Source organism: Caenorhabditis elegans, chromosome I (genome assembly GCF_000002985.6).
Source record: "Caenorhabditis elegans chromosome I".
Lineage (NCBI taxonomy): Eukaryota > Metazoa > Nematoda > Chromadorea > Rhabditida > Rhabditidae > Caenorhabditis > Caenorhabditis elegans.
In genome coordinates, this window is record NC_003279.8 from 10,569,062 (window position 1) to 10,594,092 (window position 25,031).

The 25,031-nt window shown below is 34.3% G+C and overlaps 7 protein-coding genes and 6 non-coding genes across 18 annotated transcripts; 9 read left to right on the top strand and 4 right to left on the bottom strand.

The window, feature by feature from the left end:
- Window positions 1-23: 23 nt before the first annotated feature.
- Window positions 24-156, bottom strand: F25H2.16. Its single transcript, NR_050510.1, has one exon. It is a non-coding gene; the product is annotated as an Unclassified non-coding RNA F25H2.16 (non-coding RNA).
- tct-1 (Translationally-controlled tumor protein homolog) lies at window positions 51-974 on the top strand. The gene is made up of 2 exons (NM_001392937.2): window positions 51-100; window positions 356-974. The coding sequence occupies exons 1-2, from the start codon at window positions 73-75 to the stop codon at window positions 871-873; spliced, it is 546 nt and encodes a 181-aa protein (NP_001379177.1). The 5' UTR covers window positions 51-72; the 3' UTR covers window positions 874-974.
- Window positions 126-351, top strand: F25H2.14. Its single transcript, NR_003381.1, has one exon. It is a non-coding gene; the product is annotated as a small nucleolar RNA F25H2.14 (small nucleolar RNA).
- A 43-nt stretch (window positions 975-1,017) lies between the features above and the next one.
- On the top strand, window positions 1,018-2,859 carry F25H2.12 (Methyltransferase domain-containing protein). 2 transcript variants are annotated; one of them, NM_182028.5, is made up of 9 exons: window positions 1,018-1,156; window positions 1,203-1,381; window positions 1,428-1,557; window positions 1,604-1,710; window positions 1,765-2,106; window positions 2,154-2,279; window positions 2,324-2,419; window positions 2,474-2,566; window positions 2,622-2,859. In NM_182028.5, exons 1-9 carry the CDS (start codon window positions 1,129-1,131, stop codon window positions 2,841-2,843), a joined length of 1,323 nt encoding a protein of 440 aa, NP_871828.1. In that variant the 5' UTR covers window positions 1,018-1,128; the 3' UTR covers window positions 2,844-2,859. The 2 variants fall into 2 exon arrangements, with proteins under 2 accessions (NP_871828.1, NP_492768.1); NM_060367.6 differs by having other exon boundaries at window positions 1,196-1,381; window positions 2,622-2,855.
- Window positions 2,860-2,967: 108 nt separating this feature from the next.
- Window positions 2,968-8,074, top strand: rtel-1 (Regulator of telomere elongation helicase 1 homolog). The gene is made up of 14 exons (NM_060368.7): window positions 2,968-3,354; window positions 3,633-3,775; window positions 3,821-3,908; window positions 3,957-4,386; window positions 4,434-4,694; window positions 5,171-5,379; window positions 5,426-5,786; window positions 6,296-6,484; window positions 6,534-6,782; window positions 6,831-7,049; window positions 7,352-7,525; window positions 7,574-7,642; window positions 7,693-7,822; window positions 7,877-8,074. The coding sequence occupies exons 1-14, from the start codon at window positions 2,969-2,971 to the stop codon at window positions 7,951-7,953; spliced, it is 2,985 nt and encodes a 994-aa protein (NP_492769.1). The 5' UTR covers window position 2,968; the 3' UTR covers window positions 7,954-8,074.
- A 2,277-nt stretch (window positions 8,075-10,351) lies between these two features.
- On the top strand, window positions 10,352-11,738 carry F29C6.1 (the record flags this gene model as incomplete). 2 transcript variants are annotated; one of them, NM_001392938.1, is made up of 3 exons in its annotated part: window positions 10,352-10,531; window positions 10,844-11,024; window positions 11,369-11,738. In NM_001392938.1, the coding sequence occupies 3 exons, from the start codon at window positions 10,358-10,360 to the stop codon at window positions 11,638-11,640; spliced, it is 627 nt and encodes a 208-aa protein (NP_001379403.1). The 2 variants fall into 2 exon arrangements, with proteins under 2 accessions (NP_001379403.1, NP_001040661.1); NM_001047196.5 differs by lacking the exons at window positions 10,352-10,531; window positions 10,844-11,024 and having other exon boundaries at window positions 11,386-11,640.
- A 738-nt stretch (window positions 11,739-12,476) lies between these two features.
- hsp-12.1 (SHSP domain-containing protein) lies at window positions 12,477-13,554 on the bottom strand. 2 transcript variants are annotated; one of them, NM_001083144.2, is made up of 2 exons: window positions 13,356-13,548; window positions 12,477-12,766 (listed from the first exon to the last, which is right to left on the bottom strand). In NM_001083144.2, exons 1-2 carry the CDS (start codon window positions 13,545-13,547, stop codon window positions 12,629-12,631), a joined length of 330 nt encoding a protein of 109 aa, NP_001076613.1. In that variant the 5' UTR covers window position 13,548; the 3' UTR covers window positions 12,477-12,628. The 2 variants fall into 2 exon arrangements, with proteins under 2 accessions (NP_001076613.1, NP_001076614.1); NM_001083145.4 differs by having other exon boundaries at window positions 12,479-12,775; window positions 13,356-13,554.
- 21ur-14367 lies at window positions 12,745-12,765 on the top strand. The gene has a single exon (NR_050511.1).
- A 5,885-nt stretch (window positions 13,555-19,439) lies between the features above and the next one.
- On the top strand, window positions 19,440-21,404 carry lst-1 (Lateral signaling target 1 protein). Of its 2 annotated transcripts, NM_001026457.6 has the most exons (5): window positions 19,440-19,480; window positions 19,618-19,686; window positions 19,873-20,418; window positions 20,501-20,754; window positions 20,932-21,403. In NM_001026457.6, exons 1-5 carry the CDS (start codon window positions 19,451-19,453, stop codon window positions 21,017-21,019), a joined length of 987 nt encoding a protein of 328 aa, NP_001021628.2. In that variant the 5' UTR covers window positions 19,440-19,450; the 3' UTR covers window positions 21,020-21,403. The 2 variants fall into 2 exon arrangements, with proteins under 2 accessions (NP_001021628.2, NP_001379446.1); NM_001392939.1 differs by lacking the exon at window positions 19,440-19,480 and having other exon boundaries at window positions 19,612-19,686; window positions 20,932-21,404.
- A 237-nt stretch (window positions 21,405-21,641) lies between these two features.
- set-18 (Histone-lysine N-methyltransferase set-18) lies at window positions 21,642-24,907 on the top strand (the record flags this gene model as incomplete). Of its 2 annotated transcripts, NM_182049.7 has the most annotated exons (8): window positions 21,752-21,841; window positions 21,888-22,082; window positions 22,125-22,270; window positions 22,800-23,250; window positions 23,463-23,603; window positions 23,882-23,899; window positions 24,242-24,586; window positions 24,642-24,902. In NM_182049.7, the coding sequence occupies 8 exons, from the start codon at window positions 21,752-21,754 to the stop codon at window positions 24,777-24,779; spliced, it is 1,524 nt and encodes a 507-aa protein (NP_871849.1). In that variant the 3' UTR covers window positions 24,780-24,902. The 2 variants fall into 2 exon arrangements, with proteins under 2 accessions (NP_492772.1, NP_871849.1); NM_060371.5 differs by lacking the exon at window positions 23,882-23,899 and having other exon boundaries at window positions 21,642-21,841; window positions 24,642-24,907.
- Window positions 24,063-24,155, bottom strand: T22A3.11. Its single transcript, NR_050512.1, has one exon. It is a non-coding gene; the product is annotated as an Unclassified non-coding RNA T22A3.11 (non-coding RNA).
- Window positions 24,076-24,146, top strand: T22A3.t1. The gene has a single exon. It is a non-coding gene; the product is annotated as a tRNA-Gly (tRNA).
- Window positions 24,420-24,874, bottom strand: T22A3.13. Its single transcript, NR_147814.1, has 2 exons — window positions 24,677-24,874; window positions 24,420-24,547 (listed from the first exon to the last, which is right to left on the bottom strand). It is a non-coding gene; the product is annotated as an Unclassified non-coding RNA T22A3.13 (non-coding RNA).
- Window positions 24,908-25,031: the final 124 nt, after the last annotated feature.

The window sequence follows — 25,031 nt, forward strand, 5'->3', positions numbered from 1 at the left end:
TATCTCTATTTTTTTGTTTCTTGTTTGAATTTTTAATCTCGTAATTTCAGTTACTGGCCCCATCCTTCAAAAATGCTGATCTACAAGGATATTTTCACCGGTAAGATTTCTTTTTCTGAAGAAGTTTTCCACACTCCTTAAGCTAGTTTGACTGTGATTGTGCATTTTAGATCGCTTCATGAGTTCGCTGCGTTTTGCTGTGAATTCATTGTTGCCCTAATTTGTATAGTCATGGGTGTCAAATTGGCGAGTTACGTGTGGTAAATGGATGACGATCAAATTTTGTTCTGTGAACTTTGCCGTAGATGTGATGCTGTTTGTTTATAGATTGATAATGATTGTCGAACAATTTCAGATGATGAGCTCTCGTCCGACTCCTTCCCAATGAAGTTGGTTGATGATCTTGTTTACGAATTCAAGGGAAAGCACGTTGTCCGCAAGGAAGGAGAGATCGTTTTGGCTGGATCCAACCCATCTGCTGAGGAAGGAGCCGAGGATGATGGATCTGACGAGCACGTCGAGCGTGGTATCGATATTGTCCTTAACCACAAGCTCGTTGAGATGAACTGCTACGAGGATGCCAGTATGTTCAAGGCATACATCAAGAAATTCATGAAGAACGTCATCGACCACATGGAGAAGAACAACCGTGATAAGGCTGATGTCGATGCCTTCAAGAAGAAGATTCAAGGATGGGTTGTCAGCCTTCTCGCCAAGGATCGCTTCAAGAACCTCGCCTTCTTCATTGGAGAGAGAGCCGCTGAGGGAGCTGAGAACGGTCAAGTCGCCATCATCGAGTACAGAGATGTTGATGGAACCGAAGTTCCAACCCTTATGCTTGTCAAGGAAGCCATCATCGAGGAGAAGTGCTAAACTTCACTGTTAAATCATTTAATGTTTTCAATGAACTATATATACTCCCCTATCACATATCGATTGCAACAAAAACATAAATTATTGTCTCTAGTACCTTGGTTAGAATGGTTTGGAACAAAAAATGTAATTTTGTAACTTGAGTTTCATGGAAAGTTCCAAATTCGATGAAGTTGTCTCGAAGTATCGGAGGATCTTGAATAGTCGTAGCATCGAATACTTTGCTTCGTCGTCTTGGGATTTGCTTGAAGATGAATGGAGAGAGTACCTGAATCTAGAATCGGTTAGAACAAAAATGTATCTAATCTAAAATTATATTCAGCTTGAAGACGTCATAGTCTTCGTAAATTCATCGGATAATCTTGTGTCAGCTGATTGCGCCTCTATTCCACATTCTCTGAGAGACTTGAAAGCAAATCTTAAACTTTTCGAATACAATAGGAAATGTGTGGAAAATCCTTCAGATCTTTGGCGTCAATGGACAGGAACCACAAGAGATGGGTTAAATGTAGTTATAATCTTGAAATTTTAAAATATAAAATTAACAATTTCAGGCATCTTTCCGTACAATATCGTCGGCGAATGGATTGGTAAGGAAGAGGATTAAAGCGAAGAAACAACACGAAATTGATAGAATTGTGGAATTAATCTCACAAATTCAAATATTCCAGAAAGATTCGGCAGGTATTCAAAATAATAAACTTTTCGAATCAGTTGTCGAATTTTGCAGATCCCATAGACAGTCTGGTGGATATTGGTGCTGGAATTGGACATTTATCACGTATGATCTCAATTCATAATAATATATCGGTTATGGCTGTGGAAGGAAACCAACAGGTGCGTCAAAATCACAAATATTTGAACATAAATCCAAAAAAAAACTCGTTTCAGTTCACATTGGCTGCAAACTCGCTCGATGAGAAATTACTTCTGGATTCTGCAAAAATCGGATCTCGCATTGAAAATTTCAACGTCAAATCAACACCAATTCGATACACCAATTTTGTAACCGAAGATCTTGCTTTGAAAATCGATGATTTTGCTGTAAACTCTGCAATTTTGGTCGGTCTCCATTGTTGTGGAGATTTTTCGTCGACAATTCTCAAAGTTTTTCAAAAAAGTGAAAAATCGAAAGCCCTAGTGCTTTTTGGATGTTGTTACCACAAAGAATTTCAATGCTTTCATTTTTTACGACCAGAAAATAATGAAAATGAACGAGAGATTTCTGAAAATGTAGGTTTTAAAAAATTATTTAAAAAATAATTTCAGTTAATTTGCAGACGTCTTTTGGAAAGTCAACAGTTTTTCCATTGAGCAAGAAATGGGAAAACGTCGAAATAGACTATTTACTTCGAGAAGCAGCTTGCCACAACAACGAGAATCTTGAGGAACGATTTCTGAAACAGGTATAAATTAATAATTATTTCTTATCACAAATTTCTATTTTTAGAAGATTGATCTTTCACGATATGCTCGATCATATCTGGAAAAATGGATTTGGAAAGTTTCCGAGTTGCCAGAAGATCGGAATATCGGGATGTGTTCGGTAGGCCCGATAGTTTAGAAATTTAGCTATTAAATTCAATTTTTCTCATTTCAGGTAAAATGTATTGAGAATCAGACAACGTTTGAAGAATATATTCGAAAAGCTATGGCAAACCGGGGAAATCATTTACTGGATAAAGTTTTGCAGGTTAATATTAAATATTTTTTTAACATAAATTACTAAACTTCTATCTAATTTCCAGATAATTCCACAATCTGAACTATCCGCTCATGTCTCTTCTCTCCGAAGCTCTCAGTTCGATTCGTTTGAAGTTCTCCGATGCATGTTTGCTCCAGCGATTGAGTCAGCAATTATCGACGATCGAGTGGAATTGTTAAGGGAAAATGGAATAAATTCTAGAGTTGTTCCACTCTTTGAACCTTCTATTTCACCTAGAAATCTTGCCATCATTGCTTATAAATAAACATACTTTTGCAAATTTGAGTTTATCCTGTGTGGTGTGTGATTAACATTTTTGGTTTTATAATCCACGATTTTCTGTTTGTTTTTTGTTGTTGCCAGGTAAAATCTCGGCTAACACATTTCAGTATGCCGCCGAAAGCTTCAAATTCAACGGAAGTTTGGATTAACCCGAAGTTAAGTGTAAAATTCCCATTTGAACCATACGAATGTCAGAGGATCTTCATGAAGAACGTTGTCGATGTACTGGATAGAAAACTAGACGCAGCACTTGAAAGTCCCACGGGTACCGGAAAAACGCTGTCTCTTCTCTGTTCGACGCTCGCATGGGTTCAACGTCAAAAAGAGACGAAGCCGCTGGATTTTGCCACGTGGCAGACGTCAGGAGCCGGTGGAGCAGAAAAAACTGATGAGAAATTGAAGAGTGCATACGTTCCGACGATATTTTATGCATCAAGAACACATTCACAGTTGGAACAAGTTGTTCATGAATTGAATAGAACTGAATATAAATGGTATGGGTTTGTGAGAAATTGCGATTATGTCACGGAAAAATAAATTAAAATTTTCGAAATTTTCTCCAATTTAATCATATTCCACAGAAAAATAAGAGAAAGTTATTTTTTTTCTATCCAACTAGTTAACTGCAGGTTCTTAACGCTTTATTTTGGCTAATTTAACATTACTTTATGGAAAACCTTGGCTTTTTCTGAAAAGTTTTGCGATTTTCTGTAATAAATTCCCAATATTTTTTTTAAATATTTCGCTTTTATTTCTCTATTTTAATTTCCAGGGTCAAAACCACAATTCTAGGATCCCGTGAACACTTCTGCATCAATCAAAAAGTCAAGAAAATCAAAGAATCCAATCGACAGGCTCATGTTTGTCGTGGATTGGTCTCGAAGCGAGCATGTCATTATTATAATAAATTTGACGGTACGGCTGAGTCCTGAAATTGCCAGCAAAAAAAATTATTTCCAGCGTGCACCACAGACAAAATGACAGAATTTTTGGATAAAGGCGAAGCAATGGATATTGAAGATTTCGTGAAACTTGGAACTCAAAATTCGTAATTTTTCGCATTAAAACCTATCAAAAACCATTAAAATAATTTCAGATTATGCCCATATTTCATGTCTCGGCAACGTTCTGAAACTGCTGAACTCATTCTTCTTCCCTACAACTACATTATCGATCCAAAAATGAGACGAAGATACAAGCTGGACCTGAAAAATTCAATTGTGATCTTCGATGAGGCTCATAATCTAGAATCAATTTGCGAATCCAATGCATCTGCTGAGCTCACTTCCACGTCAATTGCTCTTTGTATTGAAGAGCTGAAAAAGGTTCTGGCGTTGTTGGTAGATGAAGAAGAGACTGCAAGAAGTGAAGCAGATGCTGAAACTGGAGCATTCGGAAGTGCAAAAATTGATTTAACAAAGAAATTGATTGAGAATTTGAGAACTGAAGATTTGATGACAGTTTTAGAGAAAATATTTTCATTGGAAGAAGAAATGGATAAATTATTTGGATCATCTCAATTAAAAGTTAGAATATTTGAAAATAATTCCCTAAATCATTTTTTCTTTTTCAGTCTGTACCACCATTGAGTGGAAAAGCAAGTGACGGTGAAATTCTTCTTGAAACTCTTGCAAAAGCTGGATTCGATGCAAATTCTGTTGAACGGCTTGTTGATGTTCTTCGAGATGCCATTTCTTATCTTTTGTCTAAAAATGAAGAAGTCGCTCTAACCGAAAAAGGAGATGGAATGGAAAAAGTGGCGGATTTCTTGTTGTCCATCTATTCGACACACGCTCAAGATGTTGCTGCTGCTGTTGGCGAGGAAACTGTTAAAGTTAGATTTTTTCACCGAAAAAATTAAAAAAAAATCTACGGCTAACTGAACACGCACCAGCCCCAAAAATATGTCTCTCGTTAGGAATTTCACGGAAAAATTCAAATTTTGTCAATTAATTTGGCCATTTCGCTGATTTTCAAGCGTTTTTCGTTTTTCAATGATTTTTATCCAAAATGATATTCCAAAAATATATGTGAAGTTGAAAAGTGAATAAGGTTTCATTCCAATAGTTTGACGAAAAAATCATCGTTACAGTAACCCACATCTCGGTTTTTAAAATTTTTCTTCAAGCTTTCAATTTTTTTAAAATTTCGCTTGAGCTCTCAATCGAATTTTGAGTTGATTTTAATATTAAATTTAATTTATTTTTAAGAAAAAAATTCGAGAAAAATCGATGCCTCTGAAAATTACTGTAGTTCTTAAAGGCGCATGCCTTTTTTGCGCGGCCCTGAATCTAAATTATTAATTTTCAGCTAGTTGATCGAGTTGATCCAAAAACTGTGGCTAGAAATTGCAAATTGTATATTCAAAAGGATAAGGACAATGAGAAGCTTACAATCAAATATTTCTGTTTCCAAGCTTCAATCTCGATGAGAATGCTCAAAATGCGAGGAGTTCGAAATGTTCTTCTGGCCAGTGGAACCCTTTCACCAATACAGGCGTTCACTTATAATATGGGATTGTACGTCTACAGAATTGGTAAATTCAAAAATCGTTCTATTTTTCAGGAATTTCGGTGCAATTCTTGAGAATGAGCATGCTCTGAAGCAAGTTCCAGTTTTAACTTCAATTGTGACACGTGGAAAACGAGGAGGACTCGCCGGTTCATTCCAAAATCGAAAAAATCTGGATTACGTGACAGGTGTAGCAGAAGCATTGTTACGTGTCATGGAAGTTATTCCGCAAGGAATTCTCATTTTCTTCTCATCATATTCTCAAATGGATGAACTTGTTGCGACGTGGAAAACGACGAAATGGTCGAGTAATTCGAATGAATCGTTTTGGGAAAAAATGGAGAAGACGAAGAGAGTTGTGGTAGAACCAAGAGCTAAAGAAGAACTAGCTGCTATTCGTCTGAGATATACACAAGTTCGTAAAGTTTTGAAAATCGTCACGAGGAAAATGAGCAGTGGAATCAAGGCGGTTGTCGAAAAGATGCCGTTTTTTTAGTGAAAAAACGAAAATCAAAAAATCAAAAAACAAAAGATTTTTCGTTAAAAAATCCAACTTTTTGCCCAAAAAAAAACCAATTTAAAAAATTATTATCCAAGCGCGAAATTTTGTTATCTTTGCCCGAAAAATGCGATACCGGGTCTCGCCACGACTACTTTTTAACGAAAAAAGATGTGCGCCTTTATAGAGTATTAGTACTGTAACTTTAGATTATGTGTAATTTTCATCGTTTTTCATCGTTTTTTCTTAAAAAAATTAAACAAAGCTTATAAATTTTTAATCCAAAACCTCAAAAATCGTTTTCAAAAATGAACGCTCACTTGTTCTCGAGGAGTACACAATCAGCGTAAATCGACACTTGATAGTGTTAGAGGTTCCACTTCCCAATATGAAGTAGTTGTGAAAAATTTTAAAAATATTTACAGGGCGTCTCTGAACAACACGGCGCTGCTCTATTAGCAGTTTGTCGTGGAAAAGTATCAGAAGGAATCGATTTTTGTGATGCCGAATCAAGAGCCGTCATTATTATTGGAATCCCATATCCACCGATTCATGATGAGAGAGTTGTTTTGAAGAAAATGTATTTGGACGATCTGATGGGCAGAAAAGACACGGTTTTGTGAAGATATTTTAAAAGTTAAAATAATAAAACTGGGTTTTCAGAAATCTGAACGTCAATCGTCTCAAGATTGGTATCAAATGGAAGCGTTTAGAGCTGTAAATCAAGCAATCGGCCGAGTTCTTCGTCATAAGGATGATTTTGGAACTGTTGTTCTGATGGATACACGTTATGCTTCAGCAAAACCTGAAATGTTTCCGAAATGGCTCAGAAATACGATTTCTCGGAGTGACACTGATGGGTGCGCTCTCAAGACATCACGATTTTTCAAAGAAAGAGGACATTTGATTGAGGTTTTTATTTCAAAAAAAGGCGTTCAATATTAAATCATAAAATTTTAGAATTCGAAGACCGAATACATAAAAAAGCAGGCAAAACAGTGCAAATCGTTCCGACAAGTGAAGCAAACAGCTGCATCAGATTCCAAAGATGATATTATTGAAATCACATTAGAAGATATGTTCTCGCCTGCAAATATGAAATTGGAAAAGAAAGAAATCACTAAATTACGTCCTCCACAATTGATACCTTCAACTTCTTCAGTTTTCAGCCTACCAACGGTACGGGCTTCCAAACGTAAAAAGAAGTTATTACACATTTGCCATTTTTGAGCTGAAAAAAAAGTTTCGAAACCGGATACCGTATTTTTGGCACAAAAATCGTTGGCTTTCTACAGTAATTACATTTGTTTTCACTGAAAATAATATAGATAAAATCTAGATCGGTGATTTAAAATTTTAATACAAAAAGAATCAGCGGAAATAATGCAAAATAGATTTTGCAAAATCAGAAATCCACTGAAAAAAACACTTCTCCTCGAGGAGTACACGCTCTGATTTTTTACACATGATTTTTTTTTCAGAACGAAGATGAGCTGAAAATCAAAAAATGGGAGCAAGAAAACGATATTCAATGCTTATCTTCAATACCCCTTGAATCTAATAAACGAAAGTTTAAAATTGAAACACCAGGGCCATCGACATCTACGCTGACACAGAAAAGTGAACCACCAAAAAAGAAGAAAATTCTGCTTTTGGTAATTATTTTCAGCATAAATTTCCACTAACATACAGTGAAATTTCAGACACGAAATACTCTACCTGATGAATATCAAAAAGCAATTGAAATTCCAACTTCTGAACTTTTGAAAGATGTATGTCAGCTGCCTACCTTATAAAAGTGAAATAATCCAATTATTTCCAGATGTCTGACGACAATAAAAAGCAATTTGCCACCACACTCAGAAGCTACAAAGCTGAAAGTATCAGATGGGATGAAGTTTTTCAAAGATTTCGGCCAATTTTTGTTCCGCACAAGGCTGATTTGTTTATTGGTTTGTTAGAATTCAAATTTTTATTTCAACAAAAAAATACAATTAATTTTCCAGCTTGCTCCAACGTTCTCCGATCGGAAGACAAAATGAAATATCTGAAAAAGGCGCTTGAATCGAAGATCCACACATAATTTTCATTTATTTTTTTTTCTCTCGTAACATTTCCTAACTCTCTAGATCCTTTTACATGTAAAACATTATTGACCGGTGTTTAATTTTTAAATTTGTTCCCTAAATAAATGCGATCTCATGGTCACTTCCCATCACCCCAAGAAAACCATTTTCATAATTCTCACGTAATCTGCCTCGAAACCACATGTAGCTGCTCAGCAGCCACATCTCGATGTTCGATCTTCCTTGATAATTTCAACGACAAATCAGTTATCAACAATTAAATAACCGGTTTTTGGGGCCACGAGACAATTGTGAATAGATGAGAGAAATGATAGAGGGATGGGCTTTAGATTACAGTTATATGATGAAAAACTTCGTATTTCTCGTTTTGGTTTTCAAATTCCTGCAGTTTTCATCGTTTCACTTCTAGATTTTTAACGGTTCAAATTTTCTATTTTTGTTAATGAGATTTCTTATTATTACCACAATATTATGCATAATCGATGTGCAATCGTGCTCCAACGCCAATTGAAAACACCCCTCCCCTAAACGTTGGGTCTCGTTAGGTATAGGAAGGAAAATCCTGATTTTCTTAAATTTCCGTAATTTCCGTTTTGTATTTCGTATTTTTCTTCTGTTAAATATAATAATTTTTATGTAAAAATAAGGTAGTCCAAAAAATTGAAAAATCCACGTAGATTACACGAGCTGCGTAAATTGGCATAAAGTCTTGTTAAGACTATTCAAGGTGTTTGGTAGTTTTAATATCTTAAGACTGTATTTATCAATTTAAAACAAAGATCAGAAATTTTTGTGTGTAAAATTGGAATGATTTGATAATCGATAAAAAAGTGCGTATTATGACCGTTAAATGACGTTTGTATTTAAAATAAACATAAGAAAAATATTCTGTCTAAAGGCGGTAGGCAGACCGCAGAGTTAATTTGAAGACTTGCCTGTTCAATTTTACCCAAAAAATATAACATCTGAATGAATCCAAAAGAATGTTTCACATATTTTATCGTATCCTTTTGTTTAACTATTTATCGATTGGCTGATAGAATTTGTGGTAATCATTATATACTAGTACAGTAATCCAATTGTATCGTTTTTAACATGTTTTCTAGTGTCTAATTTTTATAAAATTAAATACGATAAAAATAACTTTGAACAACATAATTTCCTGTATTAGCTGAATTTTTAATCGCCAACATAACATCCAAGAAAGGGGCGGAGACTTGAAAATTAGATGAAACGATTATGTTTCGAATTGTTCGAAATCGTTATTTTGGCTGCACTTTGTCTGATGCTAGGAAATGAAACATTATGAAATAAGAATAGAACATTTTGATTTACCTAGCACTTACTTGAGAATAGTTCAAAGATGAGGAAGATAACGAGTTTTAGATTTTTGAAAACAAAAAACTATGGGATCATTACTCATTTGATAGTGAAATTGTTTTTAATCAACTATTCCTTGTTTAAAATTACGATAATGTTTGGTATAAAATTTGTTTTCAGTAAATTGCCAAACTTTTCATAATGTTCAGATGCAAATTTTTTTCTCGTTAAAGTTCCCTAAAAATATAAAATTAAAATCAAAACATAATTAGAATATGCTTAGAATATAAAAAATCTTGGGAATTTTTTTGTTTTAGGTGGACTTCCAAAATTCTGGATAAAATTATAACCTAAATACTTATTATAATACAAAATGACCAAATATATCATAAGAAATGACTCCAAAACCTTTTTAGCTTACTGAAAGTATCCAGTGAAAGTTTTGGTAAATTGCAAATTTTTGAAAATTATGGGTTTCTCAAGAAATTCAGAGCAATATCGAATGTTCCACTTCTAAAGTAGACAAAAAATAAGTGAGAGGTATTAGGTGTAAGTAATATCATCTTTTTGACTGAAAATAAAAAATTTCAAAAAAGGTTTTGAAAATTTTTTACTATGCTATTTCAGAATTTCAGCTCTACCTTCAACATCTTACTTAATTTTTTCCTTTCCTTAATCTAAAAATGTTCCGACACAAATTCTGGATTGTACGTGATAGATTGAAAATGTGTTGGATCTTTTGAATGTCTGCGATTCCATTTTCCTTTTTTCAATTCAAATTTTCTCGTTTGTTTTTCTTGTTCTAATTCATTTCTAATCTTTCAACGGCAATCAACAATGCTTGATTCATTTCAATTTCTCTTTTCGTTTATACACCATTGTCTACATTATTTTTTGATCATGATCTATTGATGGATTGGATTTTTATTATTTTTTCTTCCATTAATTATTTTAGTTTCTTGAAAAAATTTTAAAACTTTCAAATAATTTTAAATTGATTTATGACTATTAACAGTCCGTTTATAATTTTATCTAATGATCTTTGATCTTTTGATCTTCAAATCCTGATTCCAGATCAAAATGGTCACATTCAAAGATCACATCACAGGAGATATTTTGATGGAAGCTGAAAATGGAGCATTCGAGTTTGCTGAAGAACTTTTTTTCAAATTCAAAGGAAACTACATCGATGTTAAAGTTTCAAACGGGGAGACCAAAAAAACTGTGGATCTTTTGCAGAAATATCAGATGAAAGTTCGTTTAATTTTTGAATTCGAATTTTAAAATAAATCGAATTTTTAAATATTTTGAAAAAAAAAGCGGGCCCCGTGCGAATTTGAAATTAGTTTCTGTAAGGAAAGTTGAGTTAATTTTAAACACAAATTAGAAAAACCAAGTATTTTCTATTCATCACTTTTGGTTGCCTAGGCTCGAGTTAAAAGTTTCAATTTCTCATATAACCAACGTAGGCAACATAGGCACATACGACTGAACTTGTGCCTTTTGATTTTTTGATTATTGCGAGTTATTTTTGATGTTAGACATAGTTTACTATTTTAATTCCAGAAATTCGACATGTGGGGCGTCGAAAAGGATATCTTTGATTTCGGACAGAAACTTGGAGAACTAGTGGAAACGAAGATGTATGGGGATAATGCAGATTTCACATATATGGTTGATTATATTTTCAACTTGAGAGCATGGTTTAAAGCCAACCGTGAGACAAAAGACATTAAAGTTTATATGGGTGAGTTGTATGATTTGTTTTTTTATTTTGGAATTCACGGATATATTGAATTGCTGCGAAACCTGAATTGTAGCCTATAAAGATCTCCTCCTATTAATTTTTTCAAAGTTTTTTTTTCATTAAAGTTGAATGGTAAAGTATGGAAAAATATTTTCTTTCTAAAAAATAGCTTTTATTTTAGTTTAAAATTTTGGAAAAATACTCAAAAATTGTCTGAAAGTTGAAAACTAGAAGAAAAAATTTCGAATTCGAATTATCAAAGGGAATATTCAACTTTCAGCCGGTTAGCAAAAGAGTTCACAAATTCCCATTAATTATTCTCCAATTAAACATAATTTTTTCAGGACCATCATCCACATACATGAGTCATGCCTATGCGAAAAACTTTACACCAGTTTTTGTGAAAGATGAGAACGGAATTCCATTCATTTACATATTTAAAGAAACTGTACATGCAGATGGTCTAATTGAAGATCAAATTGCTGGAATGTCATTGAAAGAAAAAGATGAATCAAAAGTTGAAGATAATGAAGAAGTTGTAGAAGAAGTGAAAGATCAGCCGAAAACCAGTGAACCTGCGAAACAAGAAGCAACGACAGAAGCTGCTGGCCGATGATTTTTCAGTTTCCAAACCGAGTGATGCCAATTTCTAGCCATATCAGTCTGTTTCTTATTATTTTGTGTAGTTGAACACCTAATAAATACAATTCCAAATGTTTTGCAATTGTTAGAGTGTGGAATACGGCAAAAATTATGTACTTGTCAAACTTATTCTCAATTTTTTTAAAATAATGAACCGTCCCTTCGCACGCGCAAAGCGCATGCTCCGATTGGCGTACGCTAAATTGTAGTTAATAAAAGAAGTGCTAATGTAAGATTTTTGTACAGTTACACATTTTCCTGGAGTTTTGCGGACTTTCAAAAAAATTCGAAAACTTTTCAGAGCTTCCTAGAAATTTCTAGAACTTGAATTTTTGTCGTTTAAATGACGAATTTCAGGCATATAAATGAACTTATTTTTTGTTGGAAGAGCTATTTTTTGCATAACTTTAAAAATTAATATCTGACTTAAAATGAACTTTTTTGAAAATGTTTCTTCGGGGACATGTTCCAAATTTTAAGAGCTTTCAGAATTTAATCACAACTTTTTTCTAGGTGCCAGAAACTTCCAGTTCAATCAAAAAAAAAACTGACCATGTATTTCTGAAATTATATTTTAAAGAAATTTGGACCTTTTTTGGCTGAAAATCTCGTATAAAAAAATGTTTTAAACATTGTTTGTAAAAAGTACCAGAAAGAATCTTAATGTTAGGGAAAATAATTAGCCTAAAATAGGTCTAAATTTTGCTCGAAAAGGTGAAAATTTAAAAATCGTCAGCAATTTTTCTTTTGAAAACTGGATTGTTTCTAAGAATTTTTTTTAATTTTTTGGCAAAAATTTGGATATTTTCTGAAATACGAGGTACTTTATTTTCAAAATCAATTTTTTTTCGGCTTTTAGACCAAAATATTGACTTTTATTTGTACATTCATTTATGGCAAGCAGAATTCAGCAGAAATTAAAAATTTAGAAGAAAAAAAAATTCGAATATGTTAAAACATTTTTAAAGTTTATTGGCAGTGATTGTGAGAACTCCGGATGAGTTGAGATGAGATCTAACAGTTGATGGATCTACATCTTCTGGAAGTTTATAAGTACGATGAACCTCACGATTGACGATTCCGTACTCGGTTGGACGATTCTGCAATAACTATTTTATTAATAATTGATTGAAAAAAGACTCTGATCTCTATATAGAAATGACAATGAATGAGGTATAAGAAATTGTGATGCTAATTTGTAAAAAAGGCTTTTCAAAGTTTTCATTCTATGTTTTGGTAAATTGCTGATTTTTTTTCAAACTTGGACGTCTTTTGGCTGTAAATAAAAACATTCCGAAAAAATGTATTTTTTGTTTTATTTTAGCACCACAGAGTTGGTTTTTGTTATTTTCTCTGCTGGTAATACTCCACTAATCTAAGTTCAAAAAATTTTATTTAATTCAAGAAAAATGTTTCAGGAAAAGAAATAAATTGGTCCACTGGAGTTAGTGTGATAAAATCCGATTTTATTTTTGTTTCACAATAAACTAAAATCCGGAAATTCAGCAAAAATCAGATGTTATTCAAAATTGCAGGATGTTAGAAATCTTTAAGACCTTCTGAAAACTGTAAGCAATACTTTAAAAGTGGAATAATAAAAGTAGAATTAGCATAAATGCATGGAAATGGCTTTTCCCTGGTGCCCCCTAACCGACTAAAATATACGGCTCCGGCAGTTCCAAAACTCACATCATGTCGCAAATGAATGATAATTTCGATTCCGTTCACCTTCACATCAATATCATTTGGTCCAAAGAATCCAGCATCAAGTCCAACTTCGAATTTCTCCGAAGTGTTGGTCACCTTCACGACACCATCGTTATGCTGAAGGGGCCAATCCCAAGAAGCCGCCGAGTCAGTTGTAATTGGAATTGTGTGCATTCTGAAATGTTGTTTGAATTATTATGTGAAAATGTACATAATTTCAACAACTGCAAGGAAGACTGTCTGCCTACCTACGAGGCGTCTCGTCCTATTGCGTGGGTACAAGAGGCCTTAGAAATTGTATAGTTAGTTAAACAATCAGCAAGCCCATTTAAAAAAAGATGAAAGATATGGGGTAGGCAGGCAGACACGAGGCAGGCACCTAGACATGAATTTATCCCAGAAAAGTTAGATAAAAATGTTTTACTCCCGTTAAAAAGGAGGAAACTCGTCACGAATTTGATCTAAAGTTTCAAGTAATTTAAATATTATTAACTTTTGAAATCTTATTGGAACACAAAGTTTTGAAAGCACGTATAAAGTTGTTTTTTAAAGTCACAAAATGTGCAAAAACTGTGATAATAAAGTTCTCAAGGCAAAGTGAAATGAAAGCAGAAGCTCCTTTCTCTCGAGAAGAACCCGAGAGAAATAGTGTCGGGGTGTAAAGTGCGATGTGTTCGATGAAAGAAGAGCAGTTTACTACAAAGTGTAATATAATTTGATCTCGAGGAACTCCCGTAGTGATAAAGTGCACAATAACACGAAAGTATATTGAAAGTTCGGTTGGATTGGGACATTTGTAGAAATCAGCTGAAAGCTACGGATGACGAACGAATGGAAGTTGGTCAAAAAAGTCAAAAAAAATTCATTGGATGGCAATTTTCATCAAATTTTTGATATCCTTTTCAAAAGTTTTTACATAAATGCTTGACTTGAGAGTTAGAATTTTCATATCAATATTGAAAGTTTGGTAGATTTCCCGCACACGACTGGAGCTCACGGGAGCCATTCTGGACAACCTTGATTTGAGGTTTTTGATAAAACAGTTGTTCATTTTTTTCAATCATACTCTGAAGTTCCAGAACACACCGGTATTCCAGAACACGTAGGAAATGACCCTTCTGCTTATTTGTAATTGTCTAATGTCTATTACACGTTGAATAACGTATTTCAATAAATAAATAAATAAATAAGTTCAGCCCCTGAATGGGATTTACAATTTTTTTTTGCCAACTTCAATTATCTTTCTCCTTTACAAATATCATTAAAATTCTGAAGAGATTATCCAAATATATACTTTGTATGTATTATTCGCGTCATCTTTTCAAAAGTTCTATTTTTGTGTGCAGAGTTATATGTGGTTGCAAGGTATCATTATAATTAATTACACACCAGAAATCCAAGTGCTCGCACTCGCAATGCTATACTCTGAAAACGGAAAAAATTGTCTACTTTTAAACTTGTTCAGAGTAAACTAACTGTGTTTGTTAGCTTTCATAGTGATAAGTCTCAATTCTGTGAAAATTGACTTTTCGTGGTTACTTTTACAATTTAATAAGTATCTAGAAATATCCAAAAACTAAATCTGAAGACAGATAGTTAAAAAAAATTGATTATGATTCATACTTTTCCAGACTAAAAAGTTTGCTTTAAAAAATCTTTAAATTGCAAATCTGAAAATTCTGTTAATTTTTTCCAGGGAAGCTTTTCGGGCGAGAGGTAAATCAAAAGATAAAGATATTGGCTACTTGAAATCAAAAAATTCACCTCTAAATCTGCAAATTTTTTTTCTGAAAAATCAGAGGGGGGGATCCTCTAACCAATTTACCTGTCCAGACTGATTTCACACATCCGGTTCTGCGAATAATTTTTAAAAATTGGCGTAAATCAGCCATCCTCATATCCCCAAAAAACCGTTCATCGGGATTAACTTTTTTCCCGTTCAAAAGACAAGTTTTGGCAGAACATCCAAAACTAATTGTCATAAATATATCATCATATGACTCATTTTTGTATGACACAACAACGTTTACTCTTATAATTTCAAAATAACTATTTTTTGCAATATGCCCAATATCAAAACTGTCAAGTTTTATTTGCATTCTTCGGTGAAGTATTCATGTTCTATTTGTGTGTGGTCAAAAGAAAACTGCAAAACAAATAGGAAACTGTACGAGTCTCATCGCAATTTGATTTCACAAAACGATCATCAAAACCACCAAAAACCGTTTCATTGAATGTGCTTTTTTCGTTCCATTTCCACTTCCTCCTTTACAAAACTGTTATCCTTTTTTCTGGAATTTTTTTTTTTGGGTTTTAGACACTTTCAGACTTTTAAAGACAAAAAACCTTACTGATATTGAGAAAGTCAAAAGGAAAATAGATCAAGATAAAAAATTGGTGTCGGACCATGAGATTCATGAAATTTTCTCGAAAATAAACTTTGCTCCAAAATATATGTTAAGCCTCTTTCATCGCCCTCCTCGTGCCCGTCCGCCTTCTGAAAACTAGATCCATTCGGAAAAACCAATGAAAAACGTTAAGAGATGTTTGCTAATTTTTTTTAAACGTTTGATACAAATTGCCAAAAGCTCCCTATAAGGCTTTTATGGTAGGCAGGCACTTATGCCTATCTATGCCTTCTTGCCTGTCTTTTGTTTTCTTCTGTGTTTGATGTCCACATAGTATTGTATAAATTCACACATTCAGTATTGTATTAATTCTACAGTATGCTCTAGGTAGGTAGGTAGGCATGCGACCTATCTTGGGATATTATTCGCGTCTGTTTACCTCTAATTTAGCAGATAATCCGTCGTTTTCGCAAACTTATCACCTTTTCAAATCTCTTTATTTCTCTGTCTCCCTATTCATAATAATTACTTGAATCCTTCCTCTTGTTCTCATATTCTCTCATTAGTTTCTCCGTCTCTTCCAAAATGTTGCTTTTACCGCGCGAAAGGGTGTACGTAGTGACACTTTGTCTCTGTCTCTCGAGGTCACCAATAACACGCTATGGCTCGAGGTGTCCTGTCCGTCCATATGAAGGTGAACATGAGAGAGACAGTGAGAGGGATAGAGACGTAGAGATATCGATATCAAAGAGTGGAAGAGTATGCAGATACGATGCGCGAGAAAATGAACAAGTAGAGGAAGAAGAAGAACACTGTCCCTCTCTGTCTTCATCGTTTTCTATGTTTGTCTTGACCTCTCTCTCTCTCTCTCTTTATTCTTTTTTCTGCTCACACACAGTCGTGGCAGGGCAGCAGCAAATAGAACCATAACGGGTAAGAAGTAGAGAGTGGGCGTCGTGTGTTCTTTTTGATGATTCATCACTGCTGCATCCGACCCGTTATTCGGGACGACCATTGACACTTTATCGTTTCATTTACTCCAATTACGTCCTTTTTTTGTCGTGACACTAGTTTCTGAATAGTTTTGTAGCATGTAGTTTATGGGAAAAATATTTGTTCTTAATTTTTAACTGAATTTTTTTAAAAGAAAAATACCACGAGCCCTGGCCATCTCGGCTCACTTCATAGATTTCAATAAGGTTTTCACTACAAAAATATAGCAAAATGAAATATTAATATTTTTGTGGAACTTTCCAAGGATTAAACAAAATATAATTAAGTTATGAGATGTCAAAGTTAAGCAGTAGTCCCCCTCCATGCACCAACTTTGGGAGCTCATATCTGGGTTGTGTTTTGATTTATCAAAAAATTACTAACTAACGAAAAGTTTATTATGTTCAATTTTGTACCTGCAAATTTAACCGAGATATAAGTTAACAAAGTAACAGTACTTGGGTGCACCATGTTTTTGTCGCTCCACTTAAATAGACCTTTCTTGGCTTATTATATAGTTATTAAAAATGTTTAATTACAAAAATATAGAAAAATAAATTATTATCACAATGTTAGTTTGCAATTTTTAAATTTAGCAAAAAGATAGTCAAGTTGTGAGCTACCAAAGTCTGAGAATCACAGGCCACCTTCTCTTTTCCGGAGGCGATTTCGGGTGAGAGAGGGTGATTGTGAGTTGCGCCCCCCGTCGAAAGGTTACGCGATAACTAATATTTAGTGAGTAAGTAAAATAGTTTAGAAACAAAATATTGGGTGGTTTACTCTAACCTCCCGAATGCCATCTAAATATTTACATACTGATAAAGTTCAAATAGCACACAGGTTTTTTGTGTACACTTTTTCACTTACTCGAAACATAAGATGTTCGCTATTTATTTAAGATTTTAAGAAGAAGATTACTTCTTAACTTATTACTAATAGTAAGCATTCTTCTAGAAAACTAAAATTTTATTTTTCCTCCAGCTTTAAAGTATTCGAATACTTGACCTCAATCTGTCTCTCATGTTCCTCCATCTGTTCAAATACGTGACAAAAAACTGATAAGAAGGAGAGCTTGCACTTGAAGTTTACACTTTTAATAATCTTTCAATTGTTACTACTGACGGCATTCCATTTAGTTAATCGGTTTATTGAATTTTGAGTGTGATTTGATAAAAAGAAAGTTAGTGAGAATTGAATCGCGTTCCTAGTGATAAAGTTTTTGGAAACTTTATAGTTTTCGTTGTTTTGTAGTTTTTTCTTTACAATCGAAATTTTATTGTATGGCACCAAAGTAAGCTAAAGGCACACAGGTCCATTCGGATGGGTCTCGCCACGAAAAAATGTTTTGATAGCCCATTTTTGTGGTGATCGCTGCAGAATTTTCAAAGATTTTTTCGTAGGTTTTCGGTAAAATTTTTTATAAAACTTAAATATTTATAAAAATTAGAAAAAACACATAAATTGTGCCAAATGTAAGAAAAACTATTTTGAAAAATCGATGAAAATTCGACGGAAACGAACATTTTGAATCTACAGTAGTCTCAAGGAGTACTGTAGATTTAAGGCGCAAACCTGCTTGTATTTAACATAAATTCAAGACCTGGTACTTTATTTTCGTCGTAAAAATTGCAAAATTTCGTACCTAGGTAATATTTTTATTTTTTATTTTTTTAAAACAAAATTTTCATGCAGTTCCGTTTTCAAAACGATAATAAAATCTTCGAAGTGTCTGAAATGTCGCTTTTTTGTTATCTTAAACCTTTTTTCCGTTTAAATTTAATGTTTCCTTGATAAGTTCCAATTTCCCAAACATCTGAGAATGCTTAGATATCTTCCCAAAATGTTTTCAAATTGACAAATGGCTGTATTGTTCAATGATTCATCTTGTCATTCTTTTCTCCTAAAGAAGAGGTCTCCATTCATCTTCTACCTGCCGTTATTGACCACCTACTGTCGTAGTTTTTATCGTTTCATTTAGTCACTCTAATTACTCTCATCTCTTTTCATTTTTCCCCCATTTCGATTGAAATTAGATTAGTTCCGATTGAAAGTGTTCGGATTTTAGGTTGATGAGGCTTCGATGACAATTTTACATTCCAATTTTAAAACTTCTATATTTTACGAACGAAATATTTCCAATTCCGGGACGCGTTGAGAGGTATGCGCCTTTAAGAAATACAGTAACCCGCTTGCAAGGAATTTTACACGTTATTTTTTTCTCGCTAAGATTTTTTTTTTGCCTTATTTTTCAGGTTTTCATGTAATTCTGCTTATTTTTGAAATAGAAAAACTAGAAAAAGCTTAAGAAAATTGCGAAAGGGGAGTGGGTTACTGTACATCTTAAAGGCGCACACCTTTTTGAGCGGCTTCGATTAATGGGAAACTATTTTCTTTCCCATCTGGGAACGTTTTTCTCAAATTTAATTGCTTGCCCAAGCGATTTTGAGGTTTTTTTTCAATTTTCAGACTAATCCAATGTTTTTTCTTTAAAAATAAACTTTTTGTCGATTAAAAACATGTTTTTAAATGTTTTTAAAGCCCGCGAAATTCAAAAAAGCTCTTGCATTCTTGCTCCATTGCATTTTCCCACGCCTCCCCCAGGCGTGGGAAAATACGTGGGAAAATGACAACTTTCCCACGCTTGTTATTTTCGATGAATTGTCCAATTATTCGTCGGTGCCATGTTCTTTCTCATTTCAAAAGAATTATTTGACTATTCAATCTTCGCGCGAGACAATGTGTTCGACTTTTATTCTTCCTCCAAGAGTGAGTTCACTTTTTTTTTGAAATTAAATATGTATTTTCTCTTTCCGATTGAATTGTTTCAACGATGATCCCGATTCTCCAACTTTCTCCATTTCTTTTATTACCTTCAGTTTTATAATAATATTATCATTTTTCAGAGAAACAACTGCAACAAAAGCAGTAGTACCATCGCCTACTCGAAGTCGCAACACGAGGCGCCGAAGCAAGTGAGTTGGAAGTTTTATTTTTCGTTTATATAAACGTGTCGAAACTGACCTATTTTTTGTCACGCCGTTCACGTGGCTTTCGTCACTAAATAGAATTTTGCGCTCCAAAAACAGAATTTTGCTCTTTTTTAATTAAAATAAATAATTTTTCATTAAATAGACGTAATTAATAAAAATTAATTTCAGCTGCTTCAACTCCGATCTGAAATCAAGCCGCTGATTCCGCTCAATCAACCTTCCAATTTTTGGGAATCCAGTCAAGATAGCGGAGTTCTCTCCAGCTTGTCATCTTCTCCCCAACAACGTTCGGGCCTGAGAAGTCAAAAATTGCATTTGACGTATATAGAGAAGAACAAGAGAGTTCGTGCAATGATTCCACAACAACAGCATTATCATGCATTTGATCGCCCGACACACTACAATTCTCGAAAAACGTCTGGCCCACCACCACTGATGAGAACACCATCTTCCGGATTTTCGTCGGCTTCTTCGTCGGAGAACATGTTTTCTGGATTGACATTGTCAGACAATGAGAACAAAATCCACGAAATCATGGATCCATCAGTTGACGTGGATCTTGACATGTTTCTTTTGCCTGATTGTCGATACAAGCAACCAGTGCAACCATCAACCAGCACATCCCGTAACAATGTGAGCCAGATCAGCGGGTCGAGTCGTCTAAATGGATCCACGAGACATGTCGCACCAATTGTTCCAAAAGTTGCAATGCCGGTGAGTTTAAAATAAATTTTAAGTGATTTTAAAGAAATCAAATTATAATTTTCAAAATTCAATAAAAATTTACTTTTTTCAGTCGGAGTTATCATATGCCAACGTGAAGCGTTCAAGTGGATATGTGGATTATATGCCAACAACTTACAATTCCAACGTGACGTCCAATTCGTCTGCAGCATCGGTTCCAATGTCTCCGGGCACATGGGTTCGGTGTCACTATTGCTGGGAGTCGTATGTGAAACTGTGCCAACGAGTTGCAAATCTCGAACCACTCATCTCATGTGATGGCCCATGGAATTGGCATACACTTTATGATATGCAAGGACGAGTCACGTATGTTTTTATTTATTCTTTGAAATCTAAAAATTGATATTTTTATCGAAACACGACCTAAAATTTTCTTTTAAAAAATTGTGTTGGAATTCGTAATTTTTTCGATTTTTAAATATCTAAACTTCGAAAATCTAATAATTTTTTTAAAAAAATCTTCTCAAATTATTATTATTTCAGATGTCCCCGACTGTGGTTTGCTCAACTCGATCGTGCCGGTTCAGAAATGGTCGAACAAATGGGACACGCTCGAAATGTTCCAGTCTAAGCAATAAAATTGGTTTAAATATCAATTAATTTATATTTTACCACCCCCTTCAAATGTTCTTCTTGTTTTACACTATCATCCAAAAAAATGCGGTTCTCTTCTTGATTCTTTTGTTGACGAATACGGGCATTCCGTGTGAGCGTTTTTCTTTTTTATATTAATTCTTTCTGATCCTTATTAGCTCCTGCCACACACACCATTTTATGTTTAACTTACATATTACCACCATCCCTGTTTTTTGATCCCCTTCCCTTTTTTAATAAAACATAATCAACTGTGCGAATTATGTGAATTTCAAATCCCATCCAATCTTTCGCTGTATATCCATGTGCTCTTTTGTCTCTGGTGGGATCTTGCCCGATAAAATAAAGATGTCAAATATTTACTTTTCGCTATTCTTATTCATTTATTGGCAGGAATTTCAGAAATTAAATCTCAAATTGGGATGAGGCACACAGTTGAAGATTTTCGGAATTTTCCACACATTATTCATCGATCACTGGAAACATAATATCATGCGCGAATAGATTGAACATGCTTCAACAAACTTCTCGAAGGATCGATGCATAGGGGTGCTCCAAGAGGCTTCTCGTGTGTAATATTTGCCGTGATTACACTCATCCACATCTCGCGAACTCTCCGCCTTTCCCTCTTTTTCCTGTTTCTTCTCGAAAAATCTTTACTATTCGACACTTTTTGTGAACATTTATTTTTCTACTGAAACTTCTGAAAATGGCTGTAAAAAAGAATAAGAATGTGCCAAAACAGGAGGATCCATTGGTTCAGAAAGACGAAATTTCGTCGATTCATGCTAGAATTAAGGTGATTTTTTTTGTACTTATTTAATTTCTTAAAAATCAAATTACAGATTTTCGAGACACCGTTCGCCACTCAAGTTCTCAATCCAAAAGTGAGCGAATTCTGTGCAAACTGTCTTCGTGGTCCTGCTCCAGGAGAGAAGCTTCTTCGTTGTGGTGGATGTAATTTCTCAATGTATTGTAGTAAAGAGTGTCAGGCAACTGCCTGGTTAGTTCATAAACCAGAATGCAAAAGACTGAAAGCTGTGGGTTTCTAACTAAAAATTGGAATTAATATTAAATTTGAGAGCTTCCCAAATCTTCCACTCACTGAAGTTTTGTTCCTTTCAAAAGTTATCGATCGTATTCAGTTTTTGGAGAAAAATGGAGATAAATTGGGAATTGAGGCAGAGAGGAAATTCTCGAGTTTGGTTGACCATAAGGTTGATATCAGGTGAGAATAATTGAAAAACTGGTGAATAGGATCTTTCAAGAGTCAAAAATCAACGATTATGTCAATTTAATTAGATTTTGTCGCGACTTTTCGTATCTTTTCAGTATAAATTTTTCTAGAGCACGAAAACATACCAATTTACTAAACGCTAACGCGAAACGCGAAATAGAACAAAAATCAGAATACTTTTAACGAATTTTTCAGCAAAATTGGAATTTTAACTATTTGTTTAGATGGTATTCTTCTAATATTCGATTAAAAAAATAAATGTTCTTACTTTTGTTCATGCTTGTTACAAATAAAAGCCAAAATGAATTATGAAAAATCATGAAAATACGAAAAATCGCTAGGAATCTAAAATATTAACTAATAGTTAATTGTCCGAGAGGAGTACACGCGCGAGTGCACTGGAGCACTCATTTGCGCGCGAAATTCAAATTAGATTAACGCGGAGGTCGATTTTCAGCTTTTCGAAGCCATGGAATAGGCGTTTTAAGATATTTGAAAAATATCAAAAACACAATTTTAGAGACGACGAGGAGAAGATGGCTCATTTTGAGAAAATCTTCGAGAAAATGGGAGCCTTCCGAGGAGAGGAAATGATTGAAAAAGGCGAATTCTTCGATGTATTCTGTAAGGCTACAATCAATTCTCACAGTATTCACACAAATGCTGGAAATGAAGTCGGAATGGCTCTTGATTTGGGTGTTTCAAAGTATAATCATTCATGTCGTCCAACATGTTCAATGGTTTTTGATGGATATCGTGTATGTCTTCGACCACTGGTTCCAGGTGTTGATGCTGAAAATACTGAAGAAGCATTCATTTCGTATATTGATGTGGGAAGAAGCAAGTATATTCGAAGAAGAGATTTAAATTCAAGATGGTATTTTAATTGTGAATGTACAAGATGTATGGATCCAGAAGATGATGCATTGACAGCTATTCGATGTGCAAATCCGGCTTGTGATGCTCCAATTGTTAGTTTTTTTTTCAAAATCTAAACGCTTTTGCAGGAAATTCAAATGTTCAATTCGATCGGTCGATCTAGTGTTACAATTTTCTGAAACGTATACTTAGAGTACTGTAGCTGAACAGTTTCGCTCGTCACGAGACCCGAGCCCTTTGAATTGGCAACAAAACTTGCTCTAGAACTTAATTCATTTTCTGAAGAATCAAAGCGAAATTCCAGCTAACATCTGAAACTGAAGAACCAATGAACATTGCTTGTGAAAAATGCAAAACGATTGTCGAAGAGGATACTGTAAAAGCAGCTCAAGAATACATGAAAACCCTTCCAGCATCATTTGATCCAAAGTGTCCAGCAGAAATTGTAAGTTTTCTTTGATTATTATAACAATGTACTGTAATCTTTGTAACTTTCTGAAAAGTAAAGGCGCAAGAATTTATTAGGATAGGCCTCGCCACGAAGAACTGTTTATGGTAGCACGCGGTGGGACCCATACATATATAGTTTAATAAAGCCTTTGCAATATTTTAATTTTTAAGCAAGTTTTCAAATGATTAGCTTTGGTTTAAATTGAAATATTAATATGTAGAGTTCTGAATAAAATAGACAAAACTCTCGGTAAATGATAAATCCCAATTCAGGAAGCTCTTCCAGGCAAGGTTTGTTTATTATATTCAAAGGCGTGTGTTCTCCTCGGACACTCCTTCCCTGCTTTTCCCTACGATTTCTCTCCCCTCCACAATTTCCCCATCTTCCTCTCCGACATTATTATCCATCACTATTTTTCGTTCTCCTCTACGCTTCAAATATCCTCGGTTCCCAGAAAGTTTTCGTCGCATCGGTGGTTCAGTGGTAGAATGCTCGCCTGCCACGCGGGCGGCCCGGGTTCGATTCCCGGTCGATGCAATTCTTTTTCGTTTTTTACCCTAGAGCACATTCATTCCAAAACCCCCCAGCTTCTCATAGGGCTCCAGTAAACTTTTTTAATTTTGACTTTTTAGCTCAAAGAACTCCTTGCAAAAGCCGAACAAATACTGCATCCATCAAATGTCTACGTGGCAAGACTCAGAACCGCATTATTCCACGTCACAGGAACTCTTACGATGGATAATCTATCCTCAATGCATACACAAATCTACAACAACTATAAAATGTGTTTCCCGAAAGCAGATCGACACGTTGGATTCCAACTTCTTCATATTGTAAAAGCATTAATTGAAAAAGACGAGAGAGATGAAGCCATGCCATACGCATTTGATGCTATGAATATTTTCGAAGTTTGCTTTGGATTAGACCATCCATATTACCTTCAAACTCTTGCATTGTGGACTTATTTAGAGAAAAAGGTATTTAAAATTTTTTTAATTAAGAGTTTTTGCATTAAAAATCAAAAAAATTCAGATTCCAAAATCAACCGAAGAACTCGTTCAACTCACAAATTTCTCCGATAATCGTCCAATTGATATTGTGAGCCTCCTGAAAAGAGCCAACATGCTTCCACCGCCACCGTATGCTGCTGGTACTCCAGGTGTTGCTTAACCGGTTAAAAATTTTGCTTCATAAAATTTTTAATTTTGTTTTATTTTTTCAATTGTTGGTAGCCCAACGTTCCTGCTAATTTGTTATACGTTCCTCTGCAATAAATAATTGGTTTTTAAAAAATTCATTTAAAACTTTTAACTTCGACACTTTGAACATCGAAACGTGAACTTTTCTCTATAAAAATCGAAATAAACAAAGTCTACACTCAAAATAATAAAACTGCGTGGCGTGTACTGCAGAAAACCTAAT

What these genes read in the sequence shown, in the direction of transcription:
- tct-1 (NM_001392937.2), top strand. Translation starts at nt 73, where the DNA reads ATGCTGATCTACAAGGATATTTTCACCG. An exon ending in CTACAAGGATATTTTCACCG is followed by an intron (nt 101 to 355) that starts GTAAGATTTCTT and finishes GAACAATTTCAG; the next exon opens with ATGATGAGCTCTCGTCCGAC.
- F25H2.12 (NM_060367.6), top strand. Translation starts at nt 1,022, where the DNA reads ATGGAAAGTTCCAAATTCGATGAAGTTGTCTCGAAGTATCGGAGGATC. An exon ending in CTGTGGAAGGAAACCAACAG is followed by an intron (nt 1,711 to 1,764) that starts GTGCGTCAAAAT and finishes AACTCGTTTCAG; the next exon opens with TTCACATTGGCTGCAAACTC. An exon ending in AGGAACGATTTCTGAAACAG is followed by an intron (nt 2,280 to 2,323) that starts GTATAAATTAAT and finishes TTCTATTTTTAG; the next exon opens with AAGATTGATCTTTCACGATA.
- rtel-1 (NM_060368.7), top strand. Translation starts at nt 2,969, where the DNA reads ATGCCGCCGAAAGCTTCAAATTCAACGGAAGTTTGGATTAACCCGAAG. An exon ending in TGATGGGCAGAAAAGACACG is followed by an intron (nt 6,485 to 6,533) that starts GTTTTGTGAAGA and finishes CTGGGTTTTCAG; the next exon opens with AAATCTGAACGTCAATCGTC. An exon ending in AGAAGAAAATTCTGCTTTTG is followed by an intron (nt 7,526 to 7,573) that starts GTAATTATTTTC and finishes GTGAAATTTCAG; the next exon opens with ACACGAAATACTCTACCTGA.
- hsp-12.1 (NM_001083145.4), bottom strand. Translation starts at nt 13,547, where the DNA reads ATGCACACAATTCCAATTACAACTGACTCGGCGGCTTCTTGGGATTGG. An exon ending in TCATTCATTTGCGACATGAT is followed by an intron (nt 12,776 to 13,355) that starts GTGAGTTTTGGA and finishes TTAATAAAATAG; the next exon opens with TTATTGCAGAATCGTCCAAC.
- lst-1 (NM_001026457.6), top strand. Translation starts at nt 19,451, where the DNA reads ATGTGTTCGACTTTTATTCTTCCTCCAAGA. An exon ending in TTCCAAAAGTTGCAATGCCG is followed by an intron (nt 20,419 to 20,500) that starts GTGAGTTTAAAA and finishes TACTTTTTTCAG; the next exon opens with TCGGAGTTATCATATGCCAA. An exon ending in GATATGCAAGGACGAGTCAC is followed by an intron (nt 20,755 to 20,931) that starts GTATGTTTTTAT and finishes TTATTATTTCAG; the next exon opens with ATGTCCCCGACTGTGGTTTG.